The sequence below is a fragment of the Rhea americana genome, unplaced genomic scaffold (assembly GCF_003343005.1).
Source record: "Rhea americana isolate MKP2758 unplaced genomic scaffold, rheAme1 scaffold_58, whole genome shotgun sequence".
Classification (NCBI taxonomy): domain Eukaryota; kingdom Metazoa; phylum Chordata; class Aves; order Rheiformes; family Rheidae; genus Rhea; species Rhea americana.
Genome location: NW_028186734.1, coordinates 13,975 through 40,356, shown reverse-complemented (window position 1 = coordinate 40,356; position 26,382 = coordinate 13,975). Strand labels below are relative to the sequence as shown.

At 38.8% G+C, this 26,382-nt stretch overlaps 1 protein-coding gene across 7 annotated transcripts; it reads left to right on the top strand.

Annotated features, from left to right (window-relative positions):
- The first annotated feature begins 132 nt into the window (after positions 1-132).
- Positions 133-24,975, top strand: TWSG1 (twisted gastrulation BMP signaling modulator 1). 7 transcript variants are annotated; one of them, XM_085319333.1, is made up of 7 exons: positions 1,807-1,894; positions 4,626-4,764; positions 4,874-5,010; positions 5,477-5,524; positions 9,427-9,526; positions 13,613-13,879; positions 22,540-24,975. In XM_085319333.1, exons 3-7 carry the CDS (start codon positions 4,969-4,971, stop codon positions 22,719-22,721), a joined length of 639 nt encoding a protein of 212 aa, XP_085175459.1. In that variant the 5' UTR covers positions 1,807-1,894; positions 4,626-4,764; positions 4,874-4,968; the 3' UTR covers positions 22,722-24,975. The 7 variants fall into 7 exon arrangements, with proteins under 7 accessions (XP_085175457.1, XP_085175458.1, XP_085175456.1 ...); XM_085319335.1 differs by lacking the exon at positions 5,477-5,524; XM_085319334.1 differs by lacking the exon at positions 4,626-4,764 and having other exon boundaries at positions 1,808-1,894.
- Positions 24,976-26,382: the final 1,407 nt, after the last annotated feature.

Sequence of the window (26,382 nt, the reverse complement as noted above, 5' to 3'; positions counted from 1 at the left end):
CCGCGGCGCCCCCGGGGCGGGCAGGGGCGGGGGGCGCCATGTTGGCGGCGTGCTTCGGGGCCGCCGCCTGAAGCGGCGCGGGCTGGGGGGCTCGGCTGAGGTGCGCTGGGTTTGGGGGCGTTATCCCCTACCCACCCCGGTGCCCCAGCGTGTGCGAGCCGGCGTGAGGCTCTGCAGAGAGGAGACGTACGGGAACGGGGGCTCGTCCAACCGTCGGGGGGGCCCTGCGAGGCGCGGCGCGAGGTGACTGAGCTACAGGTGGTTACGGGAGAGGACGGGCAGAGAGGTTGTGCGCTGAGGGAGAGAGGAGCAGCAAATAAAAACGCTCGGGAAGAAGGAGGAGGAACAACAAAGCAAACGTGTTACGGTGAGAGGTGGGAATCCGAGGGAGCAGCGAGCGGTCAGTCCCTCGTTCCCCTACGCCGGGTTAATCTAACGCTAGCAGGGTGTTCACAGGAGCGGCCCCTTTCCAGCTGGGTTTTCAGGAACCTTTTACATAACAGACTGACGTTGAAACAACATGGTGCAGTGCTGAAACACGTCTTAATCACTGGTCTGTCGAAGCAGAAGGCTTGCCTTGGCCTTCCTCCGGCTGCGAGTTAACACCGCCTGGATCTTGTGCTGGACCGTTTGTAGTTTTCTAAGGAAAACTTCTTGCACTGCAGTAGCAGAGAAAGCGAGTGATGCTCTTGCGTGAGGAAGGATCCCGTGTTCTTCGTGCGTGCYGCTGGGTGTTACGGTGGAGGTCCTGCGCGGGTACTGACCACRGCTGTCTGAGCGTGGAGAGATTCAAAAGCATTTAATGACCGTTATAAGAAATACTTATTTAAAACTGACATTACGTATCCAGATGGTRTTTTATTTACATGTTGGCTAGGTTTTCTTTTTTGATTTTTTTTTCCATGTTACAATGTTGCTAATTGACGTTTTTTTTTAGGGGGTGGGGGGGAGTTTGTAAAGTGGAAAAATATTTCTAGATGCTGAAAGAAAAGAATCCAGTGCTCCATTAGCACTTTTTTTCCTTCTGTGAGAACACTACAGGCTCACTGTAAGTTTGCCCAAACATGGGCTCCCTTTTACAATATATTGGTACAGTGCCTAGTGCAGCAGGGTCTTGTCTTCTCTTTTCGACTAGGTTCACATGCTAAATACAAGTAATAAATAGCTGACACTACAGTAATCATCCTGTATTTGTAACAAGTACCACCTGCCAGGATGGTGAATTTTCCTGAATGGAAAAAGCCAAAAAGCTTTGAACAAATCTAATTCTTCCCTCTGAAGTAACAGATGTTTGTGTCCTGTTGACTTCAGTTGCTTGCATGACTCTATAATTACATCRTTTAAAGTCTGTAGTACTGTTTTTAATGTTGGTATCTGTATTCTAAAAAGTTCACAAGTTCACAACAAGTTGATAATTGAAAACCTRTAGGCATCTTACTGTCGATATGAAAACTTTTTTTTAATTGTCAATGCTGATAATATATCATATTAGATGATGTGAACTACGCACTGTTCATCTTAGTTCATTGCTTTTTTAATCTGAGGGTGCAAATTTCAAATAAATGACTTTGCTGTGGGAAGGAGGGGTTGGGCTTTTTGTTAAGCACCCAAATTTTACTTAATTTTTCTGCCCAAAATGTGAACCTATTTTGAAGGACTCACAAGGGGAGGGGAATAGGATTTAACTTTTGCTGTAGTAGGCTTTTCAGTTGCTGGTTTTTATTTCAGTGCTGGCTGAAGTACTTGTGAAAATTGCTCACCTGCAGGAAACATGAGGTCACAGCACGTCGCAGTGCCCACAGTAACTGCCCTTCTATTCTTGCTATCGATCCAGTCTTCAACAGGCTGCAATAARGCGCTCTGTGCTAGCGATGTCAGTAAATGTCTGATACAGGTATGAGTAGTATTTCTTTCATTTGCTTTTAAGTTTTTCAAAAACAGTTCCTAAGTTATGTCTTGAAAATACTCAGTGATAGAATTAACCTGTATTTAAGATCTAAGACGTTCATTATGGACCCTTGCACATGTAATGCAGATTAACAGCCATGTTATAGATAATACTAAGTGCATGTGTATATGTGCATGTTTGGGGTTTTTTATTTTCTTTTTTTTTTAATGGAAACAGTTTCAAGTCAAGGATTATGATTTTTTGGATTATTGTTATAAGCAAGTACTAGTCATGCTGTTGGTTTTCAATATCTTTCTTCTTTATTGGTAGTATTATGAATAGACCTTATAATTTCAACTGTTCCTTTTTTTCAGAAAGGTTTATGAAAGACAGGCAGTGTTCCTCAAAGATACCTGTAATACCATACCTTCAAATGTGCTTACTAAGTTCCCTTATCTGTCAGATCCTTAACTTGCCATCTATTCAGTTCCCTAAATCTCTTGGCCCAGGCAGAGGGTCAGTAATTGGTGTCTGATGCTCCCCATAATAAAACATTTGTATGGTAGATAAAAAGATGCTTAAAAACTCACAAGAAAAAGAGTAGCTAACACCAGGATGGACTTAACTTCTCTTAGAGTCCCAAGGCACRTCTGGAAAAAGATGAATCTCGGTTTTGATCAGATACTGTGAGCACCTATGGCTGCTCACAGTAATGACCCAGCTCAGAAAGCATATAGATTTACCTTTAAAAAGAAAAAAGACTTTTCATTTGAACTACTAAACTGTGATGTCYAGCTGCTGCTTTTGACTGTGTGTATGTCTACACAGTTAAAGAAACAGACTGAGACTAGCTTACATATCTTTTAGTAACAGTTAAGAGGTAWAGCGTGCAGTTGAACAAAAGCTTCTTTTTTAGCAGGATTGCAGGCAGTTCTGGTAACTGCCAAATCTTTATTTACTAAAGGTACTTTGAGGTTGTTCTTTGATTTCAGATTGAAGAAAGCAGCCTTCATGTAGTCAGTTGCAGCTTCTTTAAAAGAAACTGTTCTTTGCTGCCTCTCTGTAGATTAGAAACATGAAAGCAGAGCCATTGCTAAAAAAAGAAAAAAAAAATTGCTGCTTGTGCTACCTCAGCCCTTGTCCCTGGAATTGCTAATTATGGTAGCTTTTGCCTTTTTTTTTTTTTCCCCCAAGGTAACGACAGCCTTTTTGGTAATGGGCATCATGTGATATGATGGACTACCATGCTTTTCAGTTCCTTTCTATTGCATTTTTCTGTATCACCAGCTGGCTTGAAACCTTTAAAAAGTAAGGTGCCAGATACGTCATTGGATTACAAGGCACTTGAATAACCAGTGCAGTGATATAGCTGTGTTGACAAGTATTTAGAGAAGAAAGCTTTTGGATGCTGTCTTGGAATGGGGTTGAGGGGGCAATAGGGAAGTTTATATATATATATATAATTTTTTATTTTCTGCCACTGATGGAGGGAGTCCACCATCCATGGAAGGACAGACCTTCTGTCCTAAGTATTCACTTCCAATGTATCAGAGTCAAGTTTGAGAGACCTAGCATTTAAACTTTTTCACCTAGTCTGAATATTAGAATAGAGGTGGGAATATTGGATGAGAATAAGATAGCTGAGGTTCAGTGCTGCTTGGATTTGGCTAACACAGCTCAGCTGTGTATGGATTAAGTTAGTGTCTCTGTAGTGACACAGTCCTGTGCATGCAAAGAGATAGCTGTACTGCTTTGTTACAGATCTGTTCTCTCATTTTATACAGGTGACACGGAATCCTTTTTTAATGTATTCCCCTAAAATCAAAATTATATGCAGTTCTCTAAGGCCATAAGATTACACATTGACTATTTGAATTGTGCACTATTACATGGGAATACTGAAGTTGTTCATTTTCACAGTCTGGCAACTTTCTTCTTATGAACAGGCTTGACATACCAGTCGGTATTCATTCGTTATAGAAGAACAGATCAGGTCAGACTAGTCTGACTGTGGGTATAAAGACTCCTAAAGCCTTAACTTAAAGGGGTTAAGCTATCATCATCTTTCTTCTTTCAGTGTTGTGGTATAAGCACTGCAGTGCTGTGTGAAGTTTATGCTATTTCTTGTATAGGTATACACARTACATCCTAGTAATTTTTTTCTCCTCTAAACTCTTCTGGAGAAATCTGACCCTGAAAATAAAATACTCTGTTGACTGAGTTTGCTTGACTAAACCTCACATTTTTTTTCCCCTAACCTATTTTTATAGTTATTCTAGTTTGGCAAAATCCATTGCCTGAAACCAAAATAATGGCGAACAGAATGTGAATGTTTGTGATCTACACGCAGAAAGTGAGGCTGCTGGTTTTGGAGAAATAAAGCAAAAGACCTCAAAGACCTGTACACTCTTAAAGAGTGTACAGTTAACATAAATGTTTTTGCCGTCATGGCTAAAAGTCGGTACAGTCATTACTGCCACTCCTTATGAGCTGCTTTCTGCTTAAGGGTGGTCCCTACATAAATATTTATTTTGTTAGATCCAGAACAGAGCATGAGATCAACAACTTGCATGCACTCTGCTTTCCTTTYACATCTCAAGGTCTCTAGCTTTATGGTGCTCTTGTATGCTTAGGTTTTGTGTTTCTCTAAGGAAAAATCTGTAAGAAAATAGGTTGGGCATTTCCCTAAATGAGCTTAGTGTTTGCAAAAACATTTGATTTCCTATTACTGTTGAAGGAATTGTGGATGTGACTTGAAAGTGTAAGGAGAACGAGCCCACAAAATCAGTTCCCTTCAAGGCTTTGGTGTAGCTCCTTCCTATGTCTCTGGGATTAGGGGATTGAAGCTGACAGCTGACTGTCACCTTGCTTTTCAGGTAGGTTATTGCGTCCTGGTTGTACATGGCATGTRTATTTCAGTATTTGTTCGAGAATATCTGTTGTTGACTTGCAACACATGGGTTGTTTTGATGTTTCCACCTGTAGAGAGATGAGAATGGCAGTTTTGTTAGCTGGGTGGAGTGGAAGTGTATTGTGTCCCTGCAACATGGAGGAAGTCCGTGAAAGCAGAAACTTCTGGGATGGGATGTTCCCACGATTGTTCTTGGCAAGCAGATGATGAGGCAAGTTCCAGGCTGGCTCTGGAGGTGCAGAGCTATCTGTAGTAGTATGAATTGGGTGATATGCACATCTGGTGTTGAAATCCTAGCTTCATCGTCTGATCTGGAACAATAAATATTCCCTTCCTCCCTGCTTCTGTGTTATAGCTACTGGTAATGTGAAAGACATGTCTCATTGATACCTCTTTCGGTAAAATCTGCCAAAGATTAAGCAGATACATACAGTTAGTTAAACTCAATATTGAAATGCAAGGCTCTTTAAAATATTGCTGTAGGTAGGAAACAAACAATGCTATAGTTCAAGCATGGATTTTGGATCCTTGCAAAGAGGGGATTGTTTTCTGAAAAATGCAGTTTTTTCTTTGTAACATCATGTGCTTGTAATAACCTTGCTTAGTGCTGTTTCATTCTGGATAAAATCTCTCACCTTTATCTTCACCTCCTGTTCATCTTGTGTGCAAACTTGTAGGTCCACTTGAAAGGATTTCCAAGACTTCTTTCAGCCTTGTGGTATGCTGTAAGCACTACTTTTTTTACTTYGGGGCTTAGGTATCTAAAAATTACTTTTAGTATGTATTTTGTAGCTGTAGTACATAACACATTTGGTTTAACAAAATAGTTCAGTCTGGTTTGCTTCCAGGAGATTTTCTGTTATTAAACTGCTCTAGGAAAAAAAACACCAGCTCTTTTTTGCTTCCACTACTCCCCCTCCCTCCAGTTTACAAAGATGTTGCCAGTGTCTTCAGGTCCTGTTTCTCGCTGCACTAAGAAAATGGTTTGTGTCATTTCAAGAAAGCTTTGAAAAAATGCAGGTRTTAAATACCTTGCAAAAAGCTTTATTTGCTTTCTGGAGCAGAAGTGTCTTTATTGTATGAACACGTTTGCTCTCTATTTAATGCTCTATTTTTAAACTAGGAGGCTTATTCTTGCCTAGCAAAAAAACATTTTCTGATGCACCTTCAGTAGTTCAGCTTGGGTAGTTGCCAGGTTGACTTATGAGTAATATTTTCTTCCACGGACGCCTCACCACCTCCAGCTATCAACAAGGAGCATTTCTCATTCTGCTTCACTTCACCCACGTCTCATGTAAGCATTCTTTTAAAAAAATGTATCCTGTACAAGTATCCAATGTGGATGAGTCAGTCAGAAGAACTCAAAAGTGGTTAAGGAAACCATATACTTATAAACACATACATGGAAAAACATACAGTTATTGCTCTAAAGTCAAACTCTGAGAAGGAGGAGTTGAACAACTGCACGAAAGACTAATTAGATTGCTCTCTTCCATCCTCCTCTCCCAACTGGCAGAAAAAAAAGTCAAGTTACAATGCTCATGAAACCTTCCTATAAAGGTTTGATAGAACACTAGTAGGTGTAGTGATACTATCCCAAGATCATGCTTACAAGTATAAACACTAAGCAGAATTTTTTTCCCTTAAGTTGCAAATGTGAAATTTAGGGTTACATTTAATTCCGTGCCAATATTTTCCTGCCTTAGGCTCACATAGTGCAACCTATAAACTAAGTCAAATTCAGTGAATCTTATGGCTTTGATTCATAATTACATTTAATGGCTTATGGAGAATAGCCTCCTCCCACATACTGACTTGTCAGTGTTGCAGTGTTTTTATTATATTCTACCTTGTTTGCCCTGTTTTATTATTGAAAAACAAATATATAGGAGATTTTTAATGTTAATACATATTATACTCTGGCCAAGGTAATAATRCTTTACTCGTCGTTTTTAAAGTTGTTTTATTCAGGACCTTTATTCTCAAGWCTGACACAATATGTTTATCAAACAGTAAAATAAATATTTTAGAAATGCGTCATTCATTCACATAAGTCATCTTTCTAAGTTTGTGGTGTTTCCTCTTATGGAACACTTTGTTTATCTTATTAATGAGCCTGTCCTTCATCTTTCATTTGGAAACARCATAGCAATAGGTGGCATTAAGAAACTTCAGGAATTAAAAAGTAAAAAAGGTGCAGTAGTTTTCCYCTCTGTAAATAGCACTTCAAGACTTACTACAACAGCGTGTTGCAGAAGTGCATGTGGAAAGCAGAGGTTCATGCTCAGTCACTCTGCGGTGCAAACTATTCAGAGTAACCTAGGCTGGCAATAGCATTTCTCCAGCATTACCCCAGCACACACAACAGTTTGTAAATCTTGTGCTTATGCTGACTTTCTTGTCTAAGATGAAGTACACAAGGAAAAAAGATGGAGTAATGAATTTCTCCTATATGGATGCATTGTAGTATRTCTGTAGCAAATTTGGAGGTTTGTTTCGTTTTAGCTCTAGGAGCTTTTTAACTGGGGAGCCCTGAAATTTCATTCACTGTATTTTTAAACCTTGGCCCCAGAAGCACCTTACAGTGGCCTCACYGTCTTAAATGCATTCTTCATTCTTTCTTGTACCAGCATGATGATCCCTTTGCACTGAACAGAGCATGAACATTTGTGGCAGAATGAAGAGAGAATGACAGTCGTACAAGTTTAAATTCACCTATCTGCTTTGCCTTTGCTAGCAAAAGAGCTTTGCAAGTTTGGTGTAGAAGTGCCTCCTGCGGAAACTTTTTAGCTCTGTTGGTTAGAGTGTGGTGCTAATAATGCCAAGGTTGTGGGTTTGATCCCTATATGKGCCACTCGTTTGAGGGCTGGACTGGTGATCTTCAGAGGTCYCTTTCAACCTTACCAWTTCTATGAAAGCATCTMTGAAATTCTTCTCTGCCTAATATTTTTTAACAATGACAGGCAAAGGCTTATTTAAAAGTGGGGTGTTCACTCTCTCAGCTTCTTTCCAAGACACTAGAGAAAGATTTCCTTTCATTTAAGTTAGTAGCTGATGTTTGTGTCTGGTTTTAATGAGTGGGGTCTTGAAYCAGCTGTGGTTACATAAGATGGAGCCTTCAATGGCTATTCCAGGTTAGAAGAATTTCATACTGAACCATCTTCCTTTTCTTCTCTCCTGTTCTACTGGATGAGAGAACTGAAGTGGATTTCTCTCCTTTTAAGCCAGATGAGTTTTTCCAATCTGTTCCATAGCACAGATGTACAAATGACTATTCCAGTAAAATTGATGGTGGAAAGGATCCCATAATCAGTGTTTTCACTAAAGCCAGTGTCCAGCAAGAGCATTCTCAGATATTTTTTGAGAAATAAATTTAATGGAATCTTTAATAAGAGTTTGTTTTCTTATCAACTGTTTGCAACATGACAGTCAAACAGATGCCATCAAAACCAAATTCTTTGGCAATATAGCTAAAAGTTACTTCTCAACTGTTCAAATTTTGCACTATGGTGTGATCCAAGCCAGTGTGCTGTTGCTAAGTAGCTACAGTCTTTCAGTTGAACTGGAATTACTGCAATGTATTTGTGAGCTACAGAGGGAGGTAGATCACCTGGTTTTCAAACTTCCTTCATACATGTAGGGAATTTGCATGCTTCAAAGTTAGCAAGTGTCTACCTTCATCAGGGCTGCCAAGCCAGTGCCTCCAGATTTGGGTAGTCTGAAGAAAAAGTTTTGAATGTTCTTGCTTTCATGCTTTTTCTGGCATACTAGCTTAGTAACTGCAATAAAAATGCATATGCCTCCCATTTCTGCTTTCTAGAGGCTACAGAAGTCTTGGAAATATCCCAAGATGTTGTTTTTCTTAATAGCAAAAATGAATCAGCTGGACTGCTAGGCTAAAAAAAAAAATGTGGTCACTAATATTTAAAATAAAGACCAATGARGTGATTGTAATAGTCCAGATTTCACCTGGTTAATGACATGGTAATCAACKGCTAATTTTGTCTCTGAGACAWAAACTCTTTTTGAACTGTCACCTTAGTGAAACTCTATGCAGCACCCACTGTATGGAGGTTTCTAACTGTAAAGTACATCAGCAACAAACTTTCAAAGTTAGGCAAAATCTTGTGTTCATATGACTTCACCAACTAAGTTTATTTTAGAAACCATGCATAGGTGTGACGGTAGACATTGCATGTCTTCATAAATACACACATGTTGCTTATAGTAACTTTTTTTAGCTAAATTATAACTTATGCATACTATTTATATACAAAGAAACACCCATCTTTAAATGTCCTTTTGTGATAGGAAAAAACATTCAAAGAACCTGTAGATTAAGGAGTGAACAGTTTTCATACAATAGAATAGGATTTAAAAAAAATTTTTGAGTGTTGTTAGATGAGTTCAGATTTGTTTTTAGAATCTCACCTTTAAAAAAGTTTGCAAATGTTCTTTTGTAAACTAGGACTGATTCTTTGGCTAGAACTATTCTACTATTTATTCACTATGTTAGTATATTAAGCTTTTTTAATACCATAATTTGAGTTATGGCTTGAGGAAAAACTGCTCTGCTTTATTTTACACCTGGGATTGTTGTGGTGTAAYGAATTTATGTTGTTTTCAGGAGCTGTGCCAGTGCCGCCCTGGGGAAGGGAACTGTTCCTGCTGTAAGGAGTGCATGCTCTGTCTAGGCACACTTTGGGATGAGTGCTGTGACTGTGTTGGTAAGTTTGTGTTTATTTGATTTCAGATTTTTTAATTGCTTCCTCCTGCCACATGTTGAACTTTCAGTCTTATTATAGAAGTAACACATCAGAATAGAATCTGTGCTTTTAAACATCTTAGAACTCATTCTCTGGATGCTGAACAAACTAGTGTGAGGAACAAAATATTAGGAGGCCCTGTCTACTTTATGGTGGTGGTTGTGATAGTCCAGATTTCTCCTGGTTAATGACATGGTAATCAACTGCTAATTTTGTCTCTGAGACATAAACTCTTTTTGAACTGTCACCTTAGTGAAACTATGCAGCACCCATTGTATGGAGGTTTCTAACTGTAAAGTACATCAGCAAATACCATGAGGTGACAATTTTAGGTTTGAGTTTYTTTGTGAATCCTTGGGACTAGCAGTAGATATGCATGGCCCAACATTTTCAACAAACTTTTTTTTTAATAAAACGAACTCTTTCTAGAGGATAAGAAAGAGGTATGCCAGTTGTTACTGTAAGATCAGATGACAGTCTTGACCAGAAGAGCGGTGTTACTAACATAGTGTTCAGAGCGCCAGAATTTCTGCAAGTGAGTGCTGCCCCTGCTTCAGGAGGACGTATTCTAGTTCCATCTCACTTTAAGCATCTGTATCAAAAGTTTCATCATCCTGGGACTGCTGGAAGGGTTCCTCTGCTGCTATTCAAAATCTTTCTGGCTTCCATGAAATGGATACATCTCAATTGTTGTACCTGCACTCAGCTTCTCAGTCTGGTTGGTTTTTTTTCTCTGAATTCGCACTGATGGTTACCTTCAAAATGTTCTTTTTCAGAGCAGTTCATTGCTTCCCCTGTTCCATAGTAACGTGAATATTTTCTGACATTCTGTTCTGACTAGTTTGCTTGTACTTTATTCTCTCTGTCAGCGGTGGAGAGGTGTGCTCCTGTGSAGGTGTGATTCTTCGAAATGGCATAAAGTATTTCTACCTCTGCACCTGCATAGGCTATACATTTAGAACTAGGTCTTAGAGTTTGTTTTTTCTATTTGATCTTAACTTTTTTCAGTGGTCTCCTTGCACAGTAAATTTTTTTTCCCATTTTTTTTAACCCTTCCAATGTCTGCTTAATTTTTGTAATATAATAGTGAATGTGCTGTTGGCATGTTCAGTCATGGGACAGGGAATGGAATAGCAGATTATTTCTCTAGTTCAGAACCATTACCTGCTGTAGAAAGCAAGCTTTATTATGCAAATATTCTCTAGAGAGAGGAAGACTCTAGTTCTTGGGATTATGAAGAAAAAGAACCAAGTCCAAACAMAGGTTTAATTCTAAATCTGCACATTGTTCCCTGTTCTGCAGCTGTTTTGAATAGCCAGGAGATGAGTTAACAAGGCTTTGGTTTAAGTTTCCAGTATTAATTAAGCTAAAACATCTCTTAATAGTTTTGTCAATGCCTCAGTTCCAGTTGGTTCTGTGTTGCTCCTGTGTGAACATTGGTGGAAACAATAGGAACTGGAGAGCACAGATTGAGAAGGAATTTTTCTTTAATGTAGAGTCAGGGATGAGATATTTCCCTGTCGTTCTTGCTGAGGCTGAATATGTCTTGTTCAAATAAGAAAATGGGAGTGCAAGACATCCACTGCTTCTTAGGAGTAGAGTTCTTTGCTAATACTTGAGCTGATAGATAAGTCTTTTTTATAAACTGATCAAGTCTAATGTAAAGGTAGACAGATTGTCTTGTCTTTCAGGTCATGTCTGTTCTAAGATTAGGAGTTCACTTCTGTCCTCCAGCACAAACTTTACTTAAGGTCAGTTGATGCCATTTGTTTTGTGTGAACATGCTCTTCCGTCTCTGACAGGGACAAAGGCACTGGAAGAGGGAGAACAACAACAGGTTCCTCTTTCTTTTGTTTTTCTAAGCTATGTTTAATCAAGCTTTTCTACTCCCTACATGTAAAGAGTTTTCTACTCCCATTCAGTAGCCTATTCTGCATCTTCTCATCCGTGCCCAAGAAAGATAGCGTACAGTTCTGTGTGCTGGCTAGAATCACTGTGGCGAGAACTGTAGTGTTGGAAGGGATCTTGGATTTTCGATAATAATCTATAGTAAGAGAGAGGGGTAAGAGGAGGAGCGGAAAGAAAGAAAAGATTCCTAAATAGAAAGGAATATTATATGAGTTTTTACAACTTGAATACATCTGTGTTTCTYCTAGTTACAGGAGACCCAGCCCTAGCATAGTGGCATAGTTACCTTTTAAATGCTGATTGTCARTTATTGCCTTAAATCATTGGTTTACAATAACAGTAATGTGGACATGTTTGTTCTTTACCAGTTGCTCATATGCTGAGATTTTATTTTATTTTTTATTTTGTCCAAAACTGTGATATTATAATCAAATATTAAAACACTTTGTAAATGGTAAGAGTGAAGGATCTTTGTGGAATGAGTAGTTACCTGTTAAACTAAGAGAAATGGTTTCTTGATAGCATCTTAATGTATTATTTTTCTGTTGGATTGGTATGTACACAGACTGTACACATCCTGCAATATTTCGGTAAACATTCTTGATAATTTTTTTTTCTGTGTGTTCTTTTTTATTGGTGAAAAACGTATTCTGAATCCAAGCTGACAGATGCAACCTCTATAAAACTTYGCTGGTTTATGCTTCGCAACCTTAATACAGTGACATCCAATAAACTTTCTGTTGATGTGTCTGTACCAAGCTCTTACCCAATTGGGTATCTTCCTAATGACAATTTTGTTTGACTGCTTTTTTTTAYAGTTGTATTGTGAATATTCTAAGTACTTATTAAAAGGTAATAATGCAGTGATAGAAATTTGTTATAAAAGCAATGAGTCCAGGACCATTTGTGAAGAATGAACTGCTTTCAGAGGGGTAGCAAGAGAATTATCTGTGGTAGGAAGTTTGCTTAAGTGGAATTATTTTTTTTAGTGGGATCTGATGCTCTTTGGGGGAGAAGCTAACTGCTTGCTTGAGATATGCCAGATCTCATGCTGAAAGCATCGTGGGCAAAATTCACTCTTGCTTTGTTCATTACAAAAATTATACCTACTTAAATTGAAAAGCTTTTTGGTATACGGTTCTAGTTAAATCCACTCTCTGAAGCTGGAGTCCTAATGCATCTACAAGGCAGGAAATGCCTTTTTTTTTTTTTTTTTTTTTTTTNTAACCTGTGCAGTTAGATCTTGAATATGTATATCCCATTATTGCTCTCACACAAGCAGCTCTAAGAATTGRTGTACTTGGCAGCTGTAGCTCTCTAAAACTGTATCTGTAAAACTCCTCAAAATCGTATCCAGATATACATGAGGAAAATGGATTTSTCTCTCTCCTGCCAGGTGACTTCTAGTAGTGTTTTATCACTTTTGAGTTTAAATACCTATACAGACATAACTTTTCACTTAAACTTGATAGTTCCATGTTCAGATTAAATGAAGGTACCCTTCAGTTTCACTACTAGTAATAAATTGTAGTGTTTATATTGTTGATGAAAAACTGGCATCCTCATTGCATATCACCAAAAGATTTTGCAGGAAGTGGCAAAGAGGATTATAATAAAGGACAAAAAAGATACCACAAAAGATGTTGAAAAATGAGGAAGAGGTATGTGCATTGCTGAAGCAGATGAAATTGAATACTTGAATTATGATCAAAAGTTTCATGTACCTCAGGATTTGTCTAGATGCTATCTTTGTTCAGTCATAAGCTTTATTTCAGATTTATTCTAGTATTGTTTATACTGTGCTTTGTCTCTTTTCCTTGGGGGAAACAAACCTTTAATTGAACTTCTCATACTCTTAACTGAAATCCTAGCATAAAAAAGGAGATGAAATGCTATGTAGAAGAGGTTTTCTTGTGAATTCACAGTTTGCATGTGTGTTTTCTACAGTTCTGAAACCTACCGTATTGGAAGCTAGTCCTACTTAGTCAGTGGTTTCTGCTATTGAGTTCAGAGTGGCATTTGTGTGAAAGAGTTCTGCTTTGCTTAACAAGAAACAATTTAGTTTTTTAAGTRTTCTCACATGTTTGAAGAAGAGTTTAGGAGTTTTGTGTAACTTACCRTTGTTTCATTCCTCTGCAGGTATGTGCAATCCTCGCAATTACAGTGATACACCTCCAACATCCAAGAGCACTGTAGAGGAGTTGCATGAACCAATTCCTTCACTTTTCCGGGCACTCACAGAAGGGGATACTCAGCTGAACTGGAATATTGTTTCCTTCCCTGTAGCAGAGGAACTGTCACATCATGAGAACCTAGTTTCCTTTTTAGAAACAGTGAACCAGCCACAGCATCAGAATGTCTCTGTTCCAAGCAACAATGTCCATGCACCTTACTCTAGTGACAAAGGTAACAAGTATAGTGTCTAAATTTCTAGTATKTCCTCATCTCTTCTAGCAGGAGCCTTCTCAATGTGTTTTCTGTGCTCACCTTTTCTTTTCCCAGATAAGATGTGTGAAAAGTTCAGTCTAAGTTTGAATGTGACGTAACAAAAGGAGTGAAGCAAAAGTACTGAGGAACAGGGAAGATGCTGTTGAAGTCTCTGATTATCTGGGCACTGAGCTACTTGAGTTTGCCATCTCTAAAATTCTTCCTGCAGCATGRTGGCATCTGTTCATGTTATTTTACATGCACGCACTAACAGTATATGCTCCTTGAATCTGAAGCAGTCACCTATGTCTTAGGAAACAGGACAGATCAGAAAGTGAATCCAAATCACGTATCAGTGCAGAGCTAGGCAAATGAAATGCATGACTTTAGAGATTTGAGAAAACAACGTGCCATAAACCACTACATCTGGAATAGATGTTTAACTCTTGGTTCTGAGCTGGCATAACTTGAACTCTTTAGAATGATGGTTTGTAGCAAATCTAGGATTAGTAGTAAAACTAAGCAAGTAGCAGGGTCACTCTTGATGTTGAGGAGGGAAATCAGAATCTTAAAAATAAGTAATTTGGGGGGAGTTTTTCCAAGATATGGATTCATTCCCCTTATTTTCACTTCTAGTGACAGACTTCAGAGTATTGTTAGCTGGAGAGTAAAAATGAGATACTTGAGTTAGTGACAACAGTGTGATAAGGAAAGTTCTCTCTGCTTCTTGATTTCCATCCTATACCTGAAATGTCTTTCTCTGAAAATCTTTACATCAAATTCAGAAGAATATCAAAAGCAATTCTTGGTAAAACTGCTGCTGAACTGGAAAAAGAGCATCTGATTTGTTTTATTATAGTATAATTAATGCTGTACTTCCCTTCCCAATGTGCATTTTTAATGTTAGTAATGCTGTATGTTGCTGCTGTGATGGCTTTTTTATCTTATCCATGAAAGATRCACTAATTGATGGGCGTATTGTTTTTCCATACCATTGTGAACCTTTGACCTAATTGCATGTCAGAGTAAGGCTGCTGTTGATTAAATGAAACTGTAGTGGCAACATTTCTAATTTCCTTTGGTTAAGGCATGTTGGAAAAATAAATTAATTCCAGAACTAGGAAACCAGATGGTCCAGAAAACATCTCATTCATATGTCTTTGACATTATTAAAATGGTTGCTCTCCATTATGAGAATGATGCAGAGAGCCATGTTAAAAGGCAAGCCACAGAAAGCCATGTGTGCAAACAGCACAGTATTTAAAGATGTAAATTATACTTAGAAAAAAAAGTTATAGTTGGAACAGTCTTGAATATATCCCAGTGTATTTAAGTACTACAGCCCAGATGGCAGTTCCCTGACAGTCCTTTACTACCATACCAACAGGATGGGCTAATGATAGTTTTGAATTTAACTTGGAATTTGAAATGAAGCTCAAGGGTGTGGAGGACTTTTGAGTTTAACAAAACAGAAGGATATATAACATGGCAATTTTTTCTTAGTGAAAAGTCTCTTTCATTTCATTTAGTAAGAATGTATTCGAGATGAGGTTTAGAGAGGTTTCATAGGAATGATGACATTCCAAAAATAATAGCTATATTTGGAAATAGTTACCAAGTTCCACTGGTTTTCAGACTTAAGTAGACTCTTGGAACAGAAATAAGTGTCAGATCTTTTCTTATGATTGCTCACTATCTGCCTCCTCCATCTTAGTAGTCAGCAAAGAACTGGAAAAGGTAGAAAATGGCTTTCAAAATCCTGTACTTTTAAGTATCTAAATAGATAACCCTGTTGAGGAGGCTATCTTGGTCACAATGTAGGTAACTTTGTAGTGCTCTGCTTTTGCAGAAGTGCTGTTAAAGTTTGYTTATAATCATCTGTGCTTTATCACAGATATTCTATGAGAACATAGAAGGGTAGACAGGAAATGTTGATTGCTGGCCTTGGTCAGTTACGCTTACTATGGTGCAAGCAAGGACAAGTAGGAAACTACTCCTGTTGTGTTGGATGATGTGTGAGYCATGACATTGTTTCCATTACGTTTTTTGGATGAATTTATTTGGAAAGCATTAATCAAGTAGGTAGAGGAAAGACAGTGAGGACTAGAAGGTGAAGTGCCAAAGAACCTAACTGGCATGGGAGAATAGGAGGTGTCCAGGAAATTCTTSTACCAGCTGGAATCAGATGACTTCTCCCCACGCAAAGTTTAGTCACGTGGTYAAGTCACTGTGGCTTAAAAAGCTAGCATTTTTTAGAACAACTACTGTAATAGAGGGAGACTATATGTGTGTTTACTCAGTTGCAGTATATTCCAGTTTAGCATGCAGTGGAAGAGACTGAAAACACAGTATTTTTACCCTTTCCTTCTCCTCAAACATTCTGCTGGGMTTAATAGTATATCTTACAAATGGAGATGTCCTTCAAATGACTATCTAGCGGTCTTCAAGAGGGTTCATTCAGGGGGTTTACAAAAACAAAGCAAAACAAACAAACAAAAAAACTTACAGGGAGCAGGAACACATGTGCTTTGAGCTTTCTTTACAGTGCTGTACCTCCTCCATTTTGTGGTCCACCTGTGGACTCTTGCGTGCCTAGGTCTGGCATGGTATACTGGCAGGAGCCTCTTTTTGTTGTTGCCTGTGAGGGGAGAGGAGACTAATGAGAGGTAGATTTTGGGAAGGRGACAGCAGACTGTGTGCTGTTTTATGGAAGGCATCCCAAAATTTTGAAAGGTTCCATCTAAATATAYCCCTTGTCATGTTGTGTAATGCAACTCTGATTTTAATTTCAACAAAGATTCATGTAGGGACTGACGTTAAACTCGTCTAGGATGCCAGACTTGCTATATTCAATTCAGAGTGTGTGCCAGAAAAAGCAGTGCTAGCCACAGGAACCAAACTGTTTTGTATTTGAGGTATCTGAAGTCACTGGGCCCTGAAAGGATTGCTGTGGATCACTGGGAAGCTGGAATGCGGTGGGATATAAAGCATTCCTTTCTAGCCCTGGCCTACTGTGAACTATTAGACCTTAAACTTGCCCGTTATGATCTTAATGAGTGTCTTCCATTTCCTCCTGTGAATTGACTTTTAACATTTTAGCTGCCGAAGTATGTGGAACTCCTGGAGCTAGCTTAGTTCTCTGTAGCAGAGTTTTTTTGGCATTTGAGCTGTCTCTTCAGAAAGAATTGCAAAGATTATTAATTTAGAATTACTTTTATACTTTATTCTTATTTTTTGCTTTACTTTTTGCTGATACCCTCAGAGCTCTGAACTGCAAGTTTAAGTGCTTAACTAAGCTTATTGTTTCAGATCATGACAGGAAGTTCGCAGGGGAGGAGGGAGGGAAGTAGATTATCTTTTGGCAACTGATGAAACAAAATCTGTGCTGGAGTTGAGGGTTGCTTACTTCAGCCACTTGGTGACACTATGGATGTGTCAGCTCTGCACTTCCACTCCCTGCAAGTGCGAGCCAGGTAGAGAAGATCAGAAATTCCAATGAAGGACAATTAGTTCTGTACGTGCCTTTGGAGTCTATCAAAAAATACTTTTTATATCTTTTATATCATTTTATAACTTCTGACTGGCATAAAATGGTATGGTTGCCTGACAGTTACCTTTCTAAATGCTCTTAGAGCTACTGATAAACAAATCAACAGACAAATTTATATAGCATCCTTGATTTGAAAGGTGGCCTATAAGGAATTGTAATTAACTCTTGGAWTTTTTTTTCATCTTTTAAAAAGGCATTTTTCCTTAATTTACAAGAAGTAATTTTTTTCTGGCCTCTGACTTGCTGAATTCCTCTGTAGTGTACTGATACAGATCTTGCTTGCAGCACAAAGAATATCATAACAAGGTCCAATGGAAACGTCATTTCTTCTGATCATTTTAAATTTAGACTTGATCCTACATTATTCTTTCTCTCATACAGCCTTCATTTAGTATGATTTGGGAAAAGGTGAAAACCTTTCATATTCTGAGAAGTGCTGCGTACCTGGGATTCTTCTACTTCGCTGTTCCCACCTGCCAAGACTCTATTCTGTAGTCCTTTCTCTGTGAAAATTGCCAGAATGCTAATTAAAGAGTGGTTAGTGGAATAGTGGCAGTTAGAGGTAATACCTCTTTTATCTGCATTGAGGGAGTCAAGCGATAACTACATAATTAGGTTTTTGAAACAATTTAAATACTCTCCAGGATCCCTAGTGTGCCTGTAGATACATTTTTTCTTTGAGATTGTTTCTGTAGCCTAAGAGGGATTTAATGCTTGATTTGAGGAAGTCTGTCTCCTGCTTTCAAGAAATCAGCATTCATACGTACAGAAACACAGACTGCTCAGGAGGTGAACAGGCATATCCTGTGATGAGCAAAGTACGCTCTTACTAGCGTACTGCTTTTTACCTGGTAAGTCTCTGAATGACGGAGACTTCAAAATCAGTTGTTTTTTTTTTTTTTTGAAATTTTTTCGATCAGTTTTGAATTACATCCTTTAGCCTCTTGCAAAGCTATTGAGAACTAGCCAGATCTGCCACCAGCAGGTGTCTTTCCCAGTCTTCTCTACTTTTACAGCATTTTGGGGTTGGTSTTCTAGAACCTATTTCTTTTGGCTTCCATATGCAGGTGGAAACAAACTTTCTTCTCCACTCCATTCTGTCRATATTCCTGGTTATTGTTGCCACCTTAATAAGATTGAGGGCTGGCTTCCATTCCCATTTTGATTCTGAAGATAGTTCAAGCCATCAGTCTCTCCACAGGATGTGACTGCTGTCAGCGGGTATGAGTCTATTGCTGCCAATCCTCTGGCCTACTTCCCACTGAGAGAAATGTTTATTCTTGTAAAAGATCATCTCAGTGTTACCAGTAAAGAAAGGCCTAAGCACCTCCAGCCAGGACATGATCCGCAGARGGAATGTGCTAAGCTGATTGGGCCCCTAGTGGGAGGAAGCTGCCCTGGGTTTTTTAATCCTATGAGAAGATGGTGTTCCAAGTAGCCACTTTCCAAAGCTAGTTCAGTGCTATTTACTGTGGCCTGTAATAGTTGTCAGGTGTTTAGTGAAGGGAATCCTTAGACCAGATGTGAAGGAGATTGCCTTGAAATCGGTGTGCAAAAAAAAAAAAAAAAAAAAAAGAGAGAGTTTTGTCTTTGCAGTGAAGAACTAGACTAGACTGTCTTTGTGTGGATCAGAACTACTTTAAGGCTTTGCAGTGGTACATTAAGAACTGGATTTTGCTGCTCTGAAATCAAGGGAAGAGCTGGGGGTAGCCATCTCCCACTGTGGGAAGGAGTAAAAGGGGAAGGACAGCCCTGGAGTAGACACAGACTGGACAGGCCTGCTGCAGCAGAGGTGAGACTGCTGGAAGGGGGTGCCAGTTACAGCTACTGGCCGCTTTACACGTCTTGTGGCTGGAGGAGCTTGCTTTTCTAGGAATGGTTGCACTGGTCTGCTGCACGTGCTCTGCCTTTGTCTYATTGCCTACTTTTTCACAGGCCATGCCTGCATCCTGACCCATCAGCGCAGTGACATGCCTAGATTTTATTCCACTGAGCAGTGCAAGAACTTCAGCTATAGGTTGTTCAGTAGCAATGTTCTTTACATCCTGGAAATCTCTGGCTCATCTTCCACACTAAGAGTCGCATTTCAAGTTTCTGCAGGCACTGTCTRATGAATTGGGCTTCTTCAGGACTTGTGAACTGGTACTTCTGGATTCTGCTAACATAGACCAGCCTGGTCATTCTCTGGTGTGCAGACAGCCTGCAAGTGGCTAGGAGTGGCTAACCAGAGCGTGCATAGCTTTGAGCATCCCTCACCTAATGGTTTCCCTTAGCACATTGCAGGTAGGAGGGCAGAGGTCAGCACAAGAGCAGAGAGCACTTCTGACCACTTTTTAGAGCAGACTCTGGCTACTGTAGTATATTATCTAGAGAGAGTCATGAGTGGTCTTGCTGTCTATAGTTGATCTAGAGACTAGGTTAGTCAGGTGGAGATAGCATGCCAAAAGCTGATTTTGCAACAAGAAATCTTCCTGGATTAGCAAAAATTGCTGTTTTGTACCTGAGAGACTGTGCCATCTAGCTGACATCTTTTAATGCCAACTCCCTCTATAGCATTTAAGGTCAAGCTCAAAAAGGTATCAAAGGAGTAAACTGGGGTCAAGCAAGAGGGTGCAGAGAGGATGAGTACTTCTGAGAGGAACTTCTGTAGGGTTCCTGTGCTTGCATGTCTGTACTAAACTGAATGACTGACAGTACACTGGTGCTTAGATTTTATGAGGAACTCTGCTTGGAGACTTACCTCTGTCTTTTTACACCTTACCTTTCCACCAAAAATGTCCTATGAGGAGCGAGGCAGGGACAGATACCTGGGATATGCCTGGGCCTCCTAGGAGATGGAGGGTATATGCTGCTTCCTGGGATTCAGGCAATTCAGAGCCTTTTGTTGGCGATGATTAAACACTGCTGTGTCCTTATGTGCTGTCTATAACAACATGTAGCTGCTTTATGGCACCTGGGTGACTTCTTAGCAAGTGAYTTTGGCAGCTACACCAGTCACTGCTGGTGGTGTCTCCCTAGCGTTGTTCTGCTTTCCCTGAGCGTTTTAGGAATATGCTTTGTCGGTCACTCTTTGCATGCTGTTTGTTGTAGCATATACTTCTGTTTTGCACTTCTCCTCTCCCCTTTCTGAATAATGTTTCCTTACTAAAGTTGTGGGTATACAGACTGATTTTAAGTAGAGGATTTGTTCTCTGAGAACTCTCTTTTCCACTTTATTATCGAGTGTCACAGAAATAGAAGTGCCAAGAATGGGACAGAATTCATACAGCTACAGTGCATTTTGTTGACATTCCCAGCAGTACTTCAAGTACATCAAGATTGCTTGGACAACTGCAGCTTTTCTCACAGCACAACTTCCCTGTTTGGTCCAGCTAGTTACAGAAGCAGCTTGCTTCAGCTATAGACTTGCCCTTCCTCCTGAAGACCCGTATTGCCCGTTTCACGATATAGAGTGTCCRTGATAAGTGTACATCAGTGTGGAGCCTAAACAAGTAGGTTTATTATCCTGCTTTCAGTGGACTGGCAGCACATCCTGTGATCCTCTTGCAGCATTTCAGATAGTAAGTAGCTAAATAGTTTGATAGTGATCAGGTTTCCCTCATGTATGTTTCCATATATGACAGTTCTGAAGGGTAGACTGAGTTTCCAGGTTTCCAGGAGGAGGAAGCATCCACAGAAAAGTCAGGAGGTACATGGTGCTCTTGTTTTGTACATTGTGTTGTCCCTTGCCACATGTCTAAAAGCATGGGCACCAAAGAGATCATCTGCCATTGATACGAGGGAAATGGATTGCCCAGGTCTGATTGCTTGTAGAGTGATGGAGCTCCTTGCTGGCCTCAGCTCACCTTGGGACCTCTGCCTTAGGAGCTTGCCACAAAAGCTATGTACCATGGAGGTTGCTAATCACCAGTATTCCACACCGGTATTTCGAAGGGGAGGTTCTGGTGCACTTGGACTCCCAAGACTGACAGGAGACAGAATAAATGCTGCGGTTAAGAATGTTACTGCTCCCAGAGTCCTTTGATTATGCTCCCTTCTYCATAATCAGTCAACAAAAATAAACACTAACTTAGCAGGTATATTTAGATTACTTTTTTTTCCGACTCATGTTGGAATGTAGGTCGTCATGTTTCTCCTGGAGCTGCATATATTAAGCAAGTAGTAGTAGTTGGCTGGAAACTCTCTTGACTTCTCCACGCACGGATCAGTCTGTGTGCAAGTGAGACGTGTGTCTGTAGACAGCCTTCGGTTGTACTTTCCCCAGAGTAAGCCATGTTATGCTGGGCTAAGTGTGATACAATCAAGATCCTTTGGGTGATGAATGGAGCAGTGGTATAAGTTTCAGTGTGCACAGAAGAAAATTGTTAAAACCTATCAGCTTTGAGAATTAGAAGTAGGCAGGGGAGGGATGTTTTTGTTTTATTATTGTGGTGAATGCTTTGACTCCAAATTAGGGTTACAACACCAAACTTCAGGGCATTTCAAGTAACTACATGGAGGCTAGAACAACAAAGTCAACCCTTTAAGAGAAGGGTTTTCTTTCTCAATCTTAGTAGTAAAGCTGATGTTGCTTTAAAAAAGAGAAAGTGTGCAGTTTCAAGTTGAGGAAAACTGGATTCTCTAGCTCTATGATTTAATATAGATTAAGAATACTGTTGAAATGTAGAGGGGAGAAGGAAATGTTTAAGTAAGTATTTTTTTTCATTAACTTTTCTAAAATAAGTTTTTCATGATAGCATGTAATAAYTGCTGGCAACTGTAAAACTGATAACTTGGTAGTATAGATTTTACCTTCAGAGGACACATGCTTGTTTGTTACTTTGACATAGGTCACATTTACAAGGTATCTCTCATAACTTGGGGGCAGGATAATAGTGTTCTTGCCTGTGGCTATAGAAATAATTACACTTTGTGTGTCTGCATCTTTTCTCTGCTTTTACTATCAACTTTTTTCCCCCCTTGTGGCTCAATCTTAATGATTTGTATTCCTACTTCAAAAGATATATGTTTAACTTAATTTTGTTAAGCTAATTTTTTTAAAAGTGTTTTGAAACTTTTTAAACCAAACTTTTTCCTTCCCTTGGTTTAGARCACATGTGTACTGTGGTGTATTTTGATGACTGCATGTCAATACATCAGTGCAAGATCTCTTGCGAGTCCATGGGAGCATCCAAATACCGATGGTTTCACAACGCCTGCTGTGAGTGCATCGGGCCAGAATGCATCGACTATGGCAGTAAAACTGTAAAATGCATGAACTGCATGTTTTGAAGCAGAAAATTCTAACATAGTAATATGGAGGCCAAAGTAATCTCTCTCAGTTAAAGAGATGGGGGATTGGAAATATTGCATTCTAGTGGAATACCTACTRGTTGCAATTAAATGTAGCTGGTTTGAGAAGAGATGTATAAAATTTGAAATCTTTTTTTTTTTCTTTTTTAGTTCATGTAAGCAAGGCTAAGTAGTAGAATTTCAAACATAATATTTTATTTTTCTTTATTTCTGCTCAAATGGTACAGTCATGCTCATACTTGCTGTTCTGATTGTTTTGCTTTGATTTGAATGTATTGACTATACTGTATCTAGTAGTTTAGAGTAGGGACACCTTAGTAATATGATAACAAGATTCCCATCTTCTAAGTYTGACAAATAATCAAGTGGATACTGGTTTTGGGGGAGGTTGGTTTCAGGGAGTGAGAGGAGGGTGAGKTTTTTTTTGTTGTTGTTTTTTCACTTTATTACCTTCCAGTTTTTGAACTTAGCCTTCTGTTGTGAAAAGAATATTTGGGAAGAAAAGAAAAATTATTTTTTTAAATTCATTCTTTCTCTTCAAGTTTAAAACATGGGCTGTCATGGATCAAATCCTAACTTCTTAGAAGGGCAGCCCAACAAAACACTATATATGGAACACTTTCAGGTTTCATCTGCCCCATTCTCGTAAGTAYATTTAATGCAAGTATTGCATTAAAAAATATATATATTTTCAGTCTGGTCTTACATATCAAAATAAAGCTGTTAAGTGTAGTTGCATCCCCCTCCTTTCGCACTTTGCCTAGAGTTTCTTAATCCCTGAACATTCAGTCCAGTAAAGGAAACATGAAAGGTTATTGTGAAGTAATAGACTAAACACGTAAAGAATGAAACTAGATGAACTAGCAAGTACCACAGGGTTATCAGTTGAGCAGCTGGTAGCAGGCCCATATCATATTTGGTAGTTGAATGTTTGTTCCAAAACCTACTTTTTTTCCCTCCATGAGAAGTTGTCAATGACAAAGGGAAGATCTATCTTCAAAGGTAAAACCAGGATGTTCTGAGTACACAGCGCTCTGTCCATTTTTCTAAGTAAAGTTTTAATATGCTAGCTGTTACAGGGTAATTATTATGACCCCACTAGGTCTCCACTGATAATGGTACTAAATATAAGAATGAAGCATGGTAGTTAATGATCAGCTTTGATATTTATAATAATGTTGGTTTTAGCTCCTTATTTTTTATACATATATGTACATGTATGAAAATTGTTGATTATTCCCAGTATTTTCCCACTAGCCTCAGTCTAGGCAGATCAAACTCTTTGCATGCACCTATCTATACCAGGTGCAAATGAAAGCAGTCGYTTTAAACTTATTTTATTTGAAAAGCTTTCCTGAGTGTTTTTTTTCCATTCTCTTGATACAGCACTCTGAATAAGATGAAATGAAAATATCCTACTTTTGTGAAGTAATGTTACTTTCTTCAGTCTCTCTTTCACCTATACACAAGTACTTGAAAGATAATTTTGTTTGTTGTTCTGAACTAGTGGCTGACAAAATATATATAGTCCTACTTTAAACTTGGAATTAAGTGGGAAAAAAGCGTAGATATTAATAGAAAAACCTGCTTAATGAAGGAGTTGTTCTTCCCCTGTTTGACAATATCTTATGTTATCTTTTATTCTAAATGAATTTGTTTAAAATGAATGGAGAAAAAAGAGTATGTAAGAGTACCTTTGACTACTTGCTTTTAGCTGGAGGATAATGCATCATTCTTGATCCAAATAGAAGCATACAGTAAGCATGCCTACAGATCATACATAAGATTTTGCAATGTTAGACTACTTGAAACAACAAAAATAAAATTATAGTTCAAAATCTTCTTGGGGAAAAAAACAGGGCTAATGTTTTTGGATAGGAGCCTGCTGCCATGGATCTGTGACACTATATTCATTTACATCATTATGATTTCACTATGAAGTCAAGTCAGAGGAATAGCATGGGTGGATAACAGGAGGATAGAAGAGACTCTCCTAACAAATGTCCAGGAAAAATTGTGGGAAACAACTTCAGAATTTGATACATCTGTGTAATGGGCTGAAAGGAGGTAGTGAGGATGTAAGCTCTCTGAGGCTTGCCTTATTTTTGTAATTCTTGATGCTGTCTAGAATTTGCTGTGCATGTTGGATGTATGTGAATGTCATACAGCAACATCAAATGTATTTTATTATTTGTGGTTTAAGAGGTATTTTAATAAAAAGACATTACTGGTCTGTGTAGTTTCTTTCTCATSATTTTCTCAGGGCAAAAATTACTGGGAAGCATGTTATAAAAGTACTATTGTTACTGTTCTAAACTGATAGAATAATACAGAGAATTTTTACCTTTTTGTATTATTTTTTTCCAAAACTAAAATTTTTATCTGCTCTTGGTAGTTTTTCCTTCAGATAGGTCAATAAAGAAGAACTTCCTTAATAGACAAAAAGAACTTCCTAAGAGAAATTTAATCATTTTGGATGGTTGTGCGTTTAGTCCTAATTCACGTTGCAAGAAAAACTGTTAAGTTATTTTGGGGGCTCTTTGCTTCTGCTTGCATATAAGCAAACTGTCACCTACATATGTACTTGAAATAACTTAAGAACATGCTTAAAAAGTTTCAGCTGGAATTAATTCAGTTGTTGCAGTAGAATGAAATCAAAGGCAGAGAATACAGCTCAGAACAGGACCAGGCCATCTCAGCAGGCTGCTGTGACAACATGATGGGAACTGGAGGGAACTAGAGGTAATTTTTCCTGTTACAGGCCATCCTACCCTTCTTGCCTTTAAAGCTGAAGCTATACTGGTCAGAAGATGATGAGATTTCTGGCAGAGGTACAAAGTAGAGTGCAGTGTACATTTAGGATGTGCACCTTTAGAACAGGTTCTTTTTTAAGGCACCTTTCCTGGAACACTAGTTGCTGGGCTAAGTCTCTACAGGAATGCAGCATGAAACTGGAAGTAGAAAGACCTTAATGCAATGGATGCATCTCAGGGATATTTTATCTAAATCTTAGGATCAGCCTTTTGGCTGATTCACACGGATGTACCTTACTGGCTGCTCCCAAAATTAAACTGAGATACAACAGCAGGGATTGGCTGTAGTGTCYGTATTTTGATTCTGGGAGCCCAGAAATGAAGCCACTGTATATCAGAGAAAGAGTACTAGGGGATTCTGACAATCTATTTGTCAAGACATAATGCTTTGAGGATGTGAGCTTTGTAAAACCTGGAAACTCACCTTCCTGATACTTACTTGCAGCTGTCAAACTGAAAGTTTTTTTTTTTTTTCTCACAGGTACTTGTTCCCAAATTTCAGAAGCACTGATGCCCTGCAGAGAGGGTGTGAGAGTGATACAGTTATAATGTAACATTGCTTTTATTCGATTTCTTGGGTTTCTCRGCATGCTTTTAAAAAATCCAGTGGATTTTTCATCTAGTATTTAAAAAAATAATTATGAGGGCACCTGCTCACATCTGTGATAGCAGCTGAATTTATTCAGCTACTGTCTTGCTCACAGGCTTGCTCTTGTTTTTTTTTCTGTATGTGTTGCTATGTTAGCAGTATGGCAAATCTGTTAGCCTGATAGAGGCAAGGGTACCACAGCTCCAGGCTCCTATGTCCAACCAGCAGCAAGGCTGAG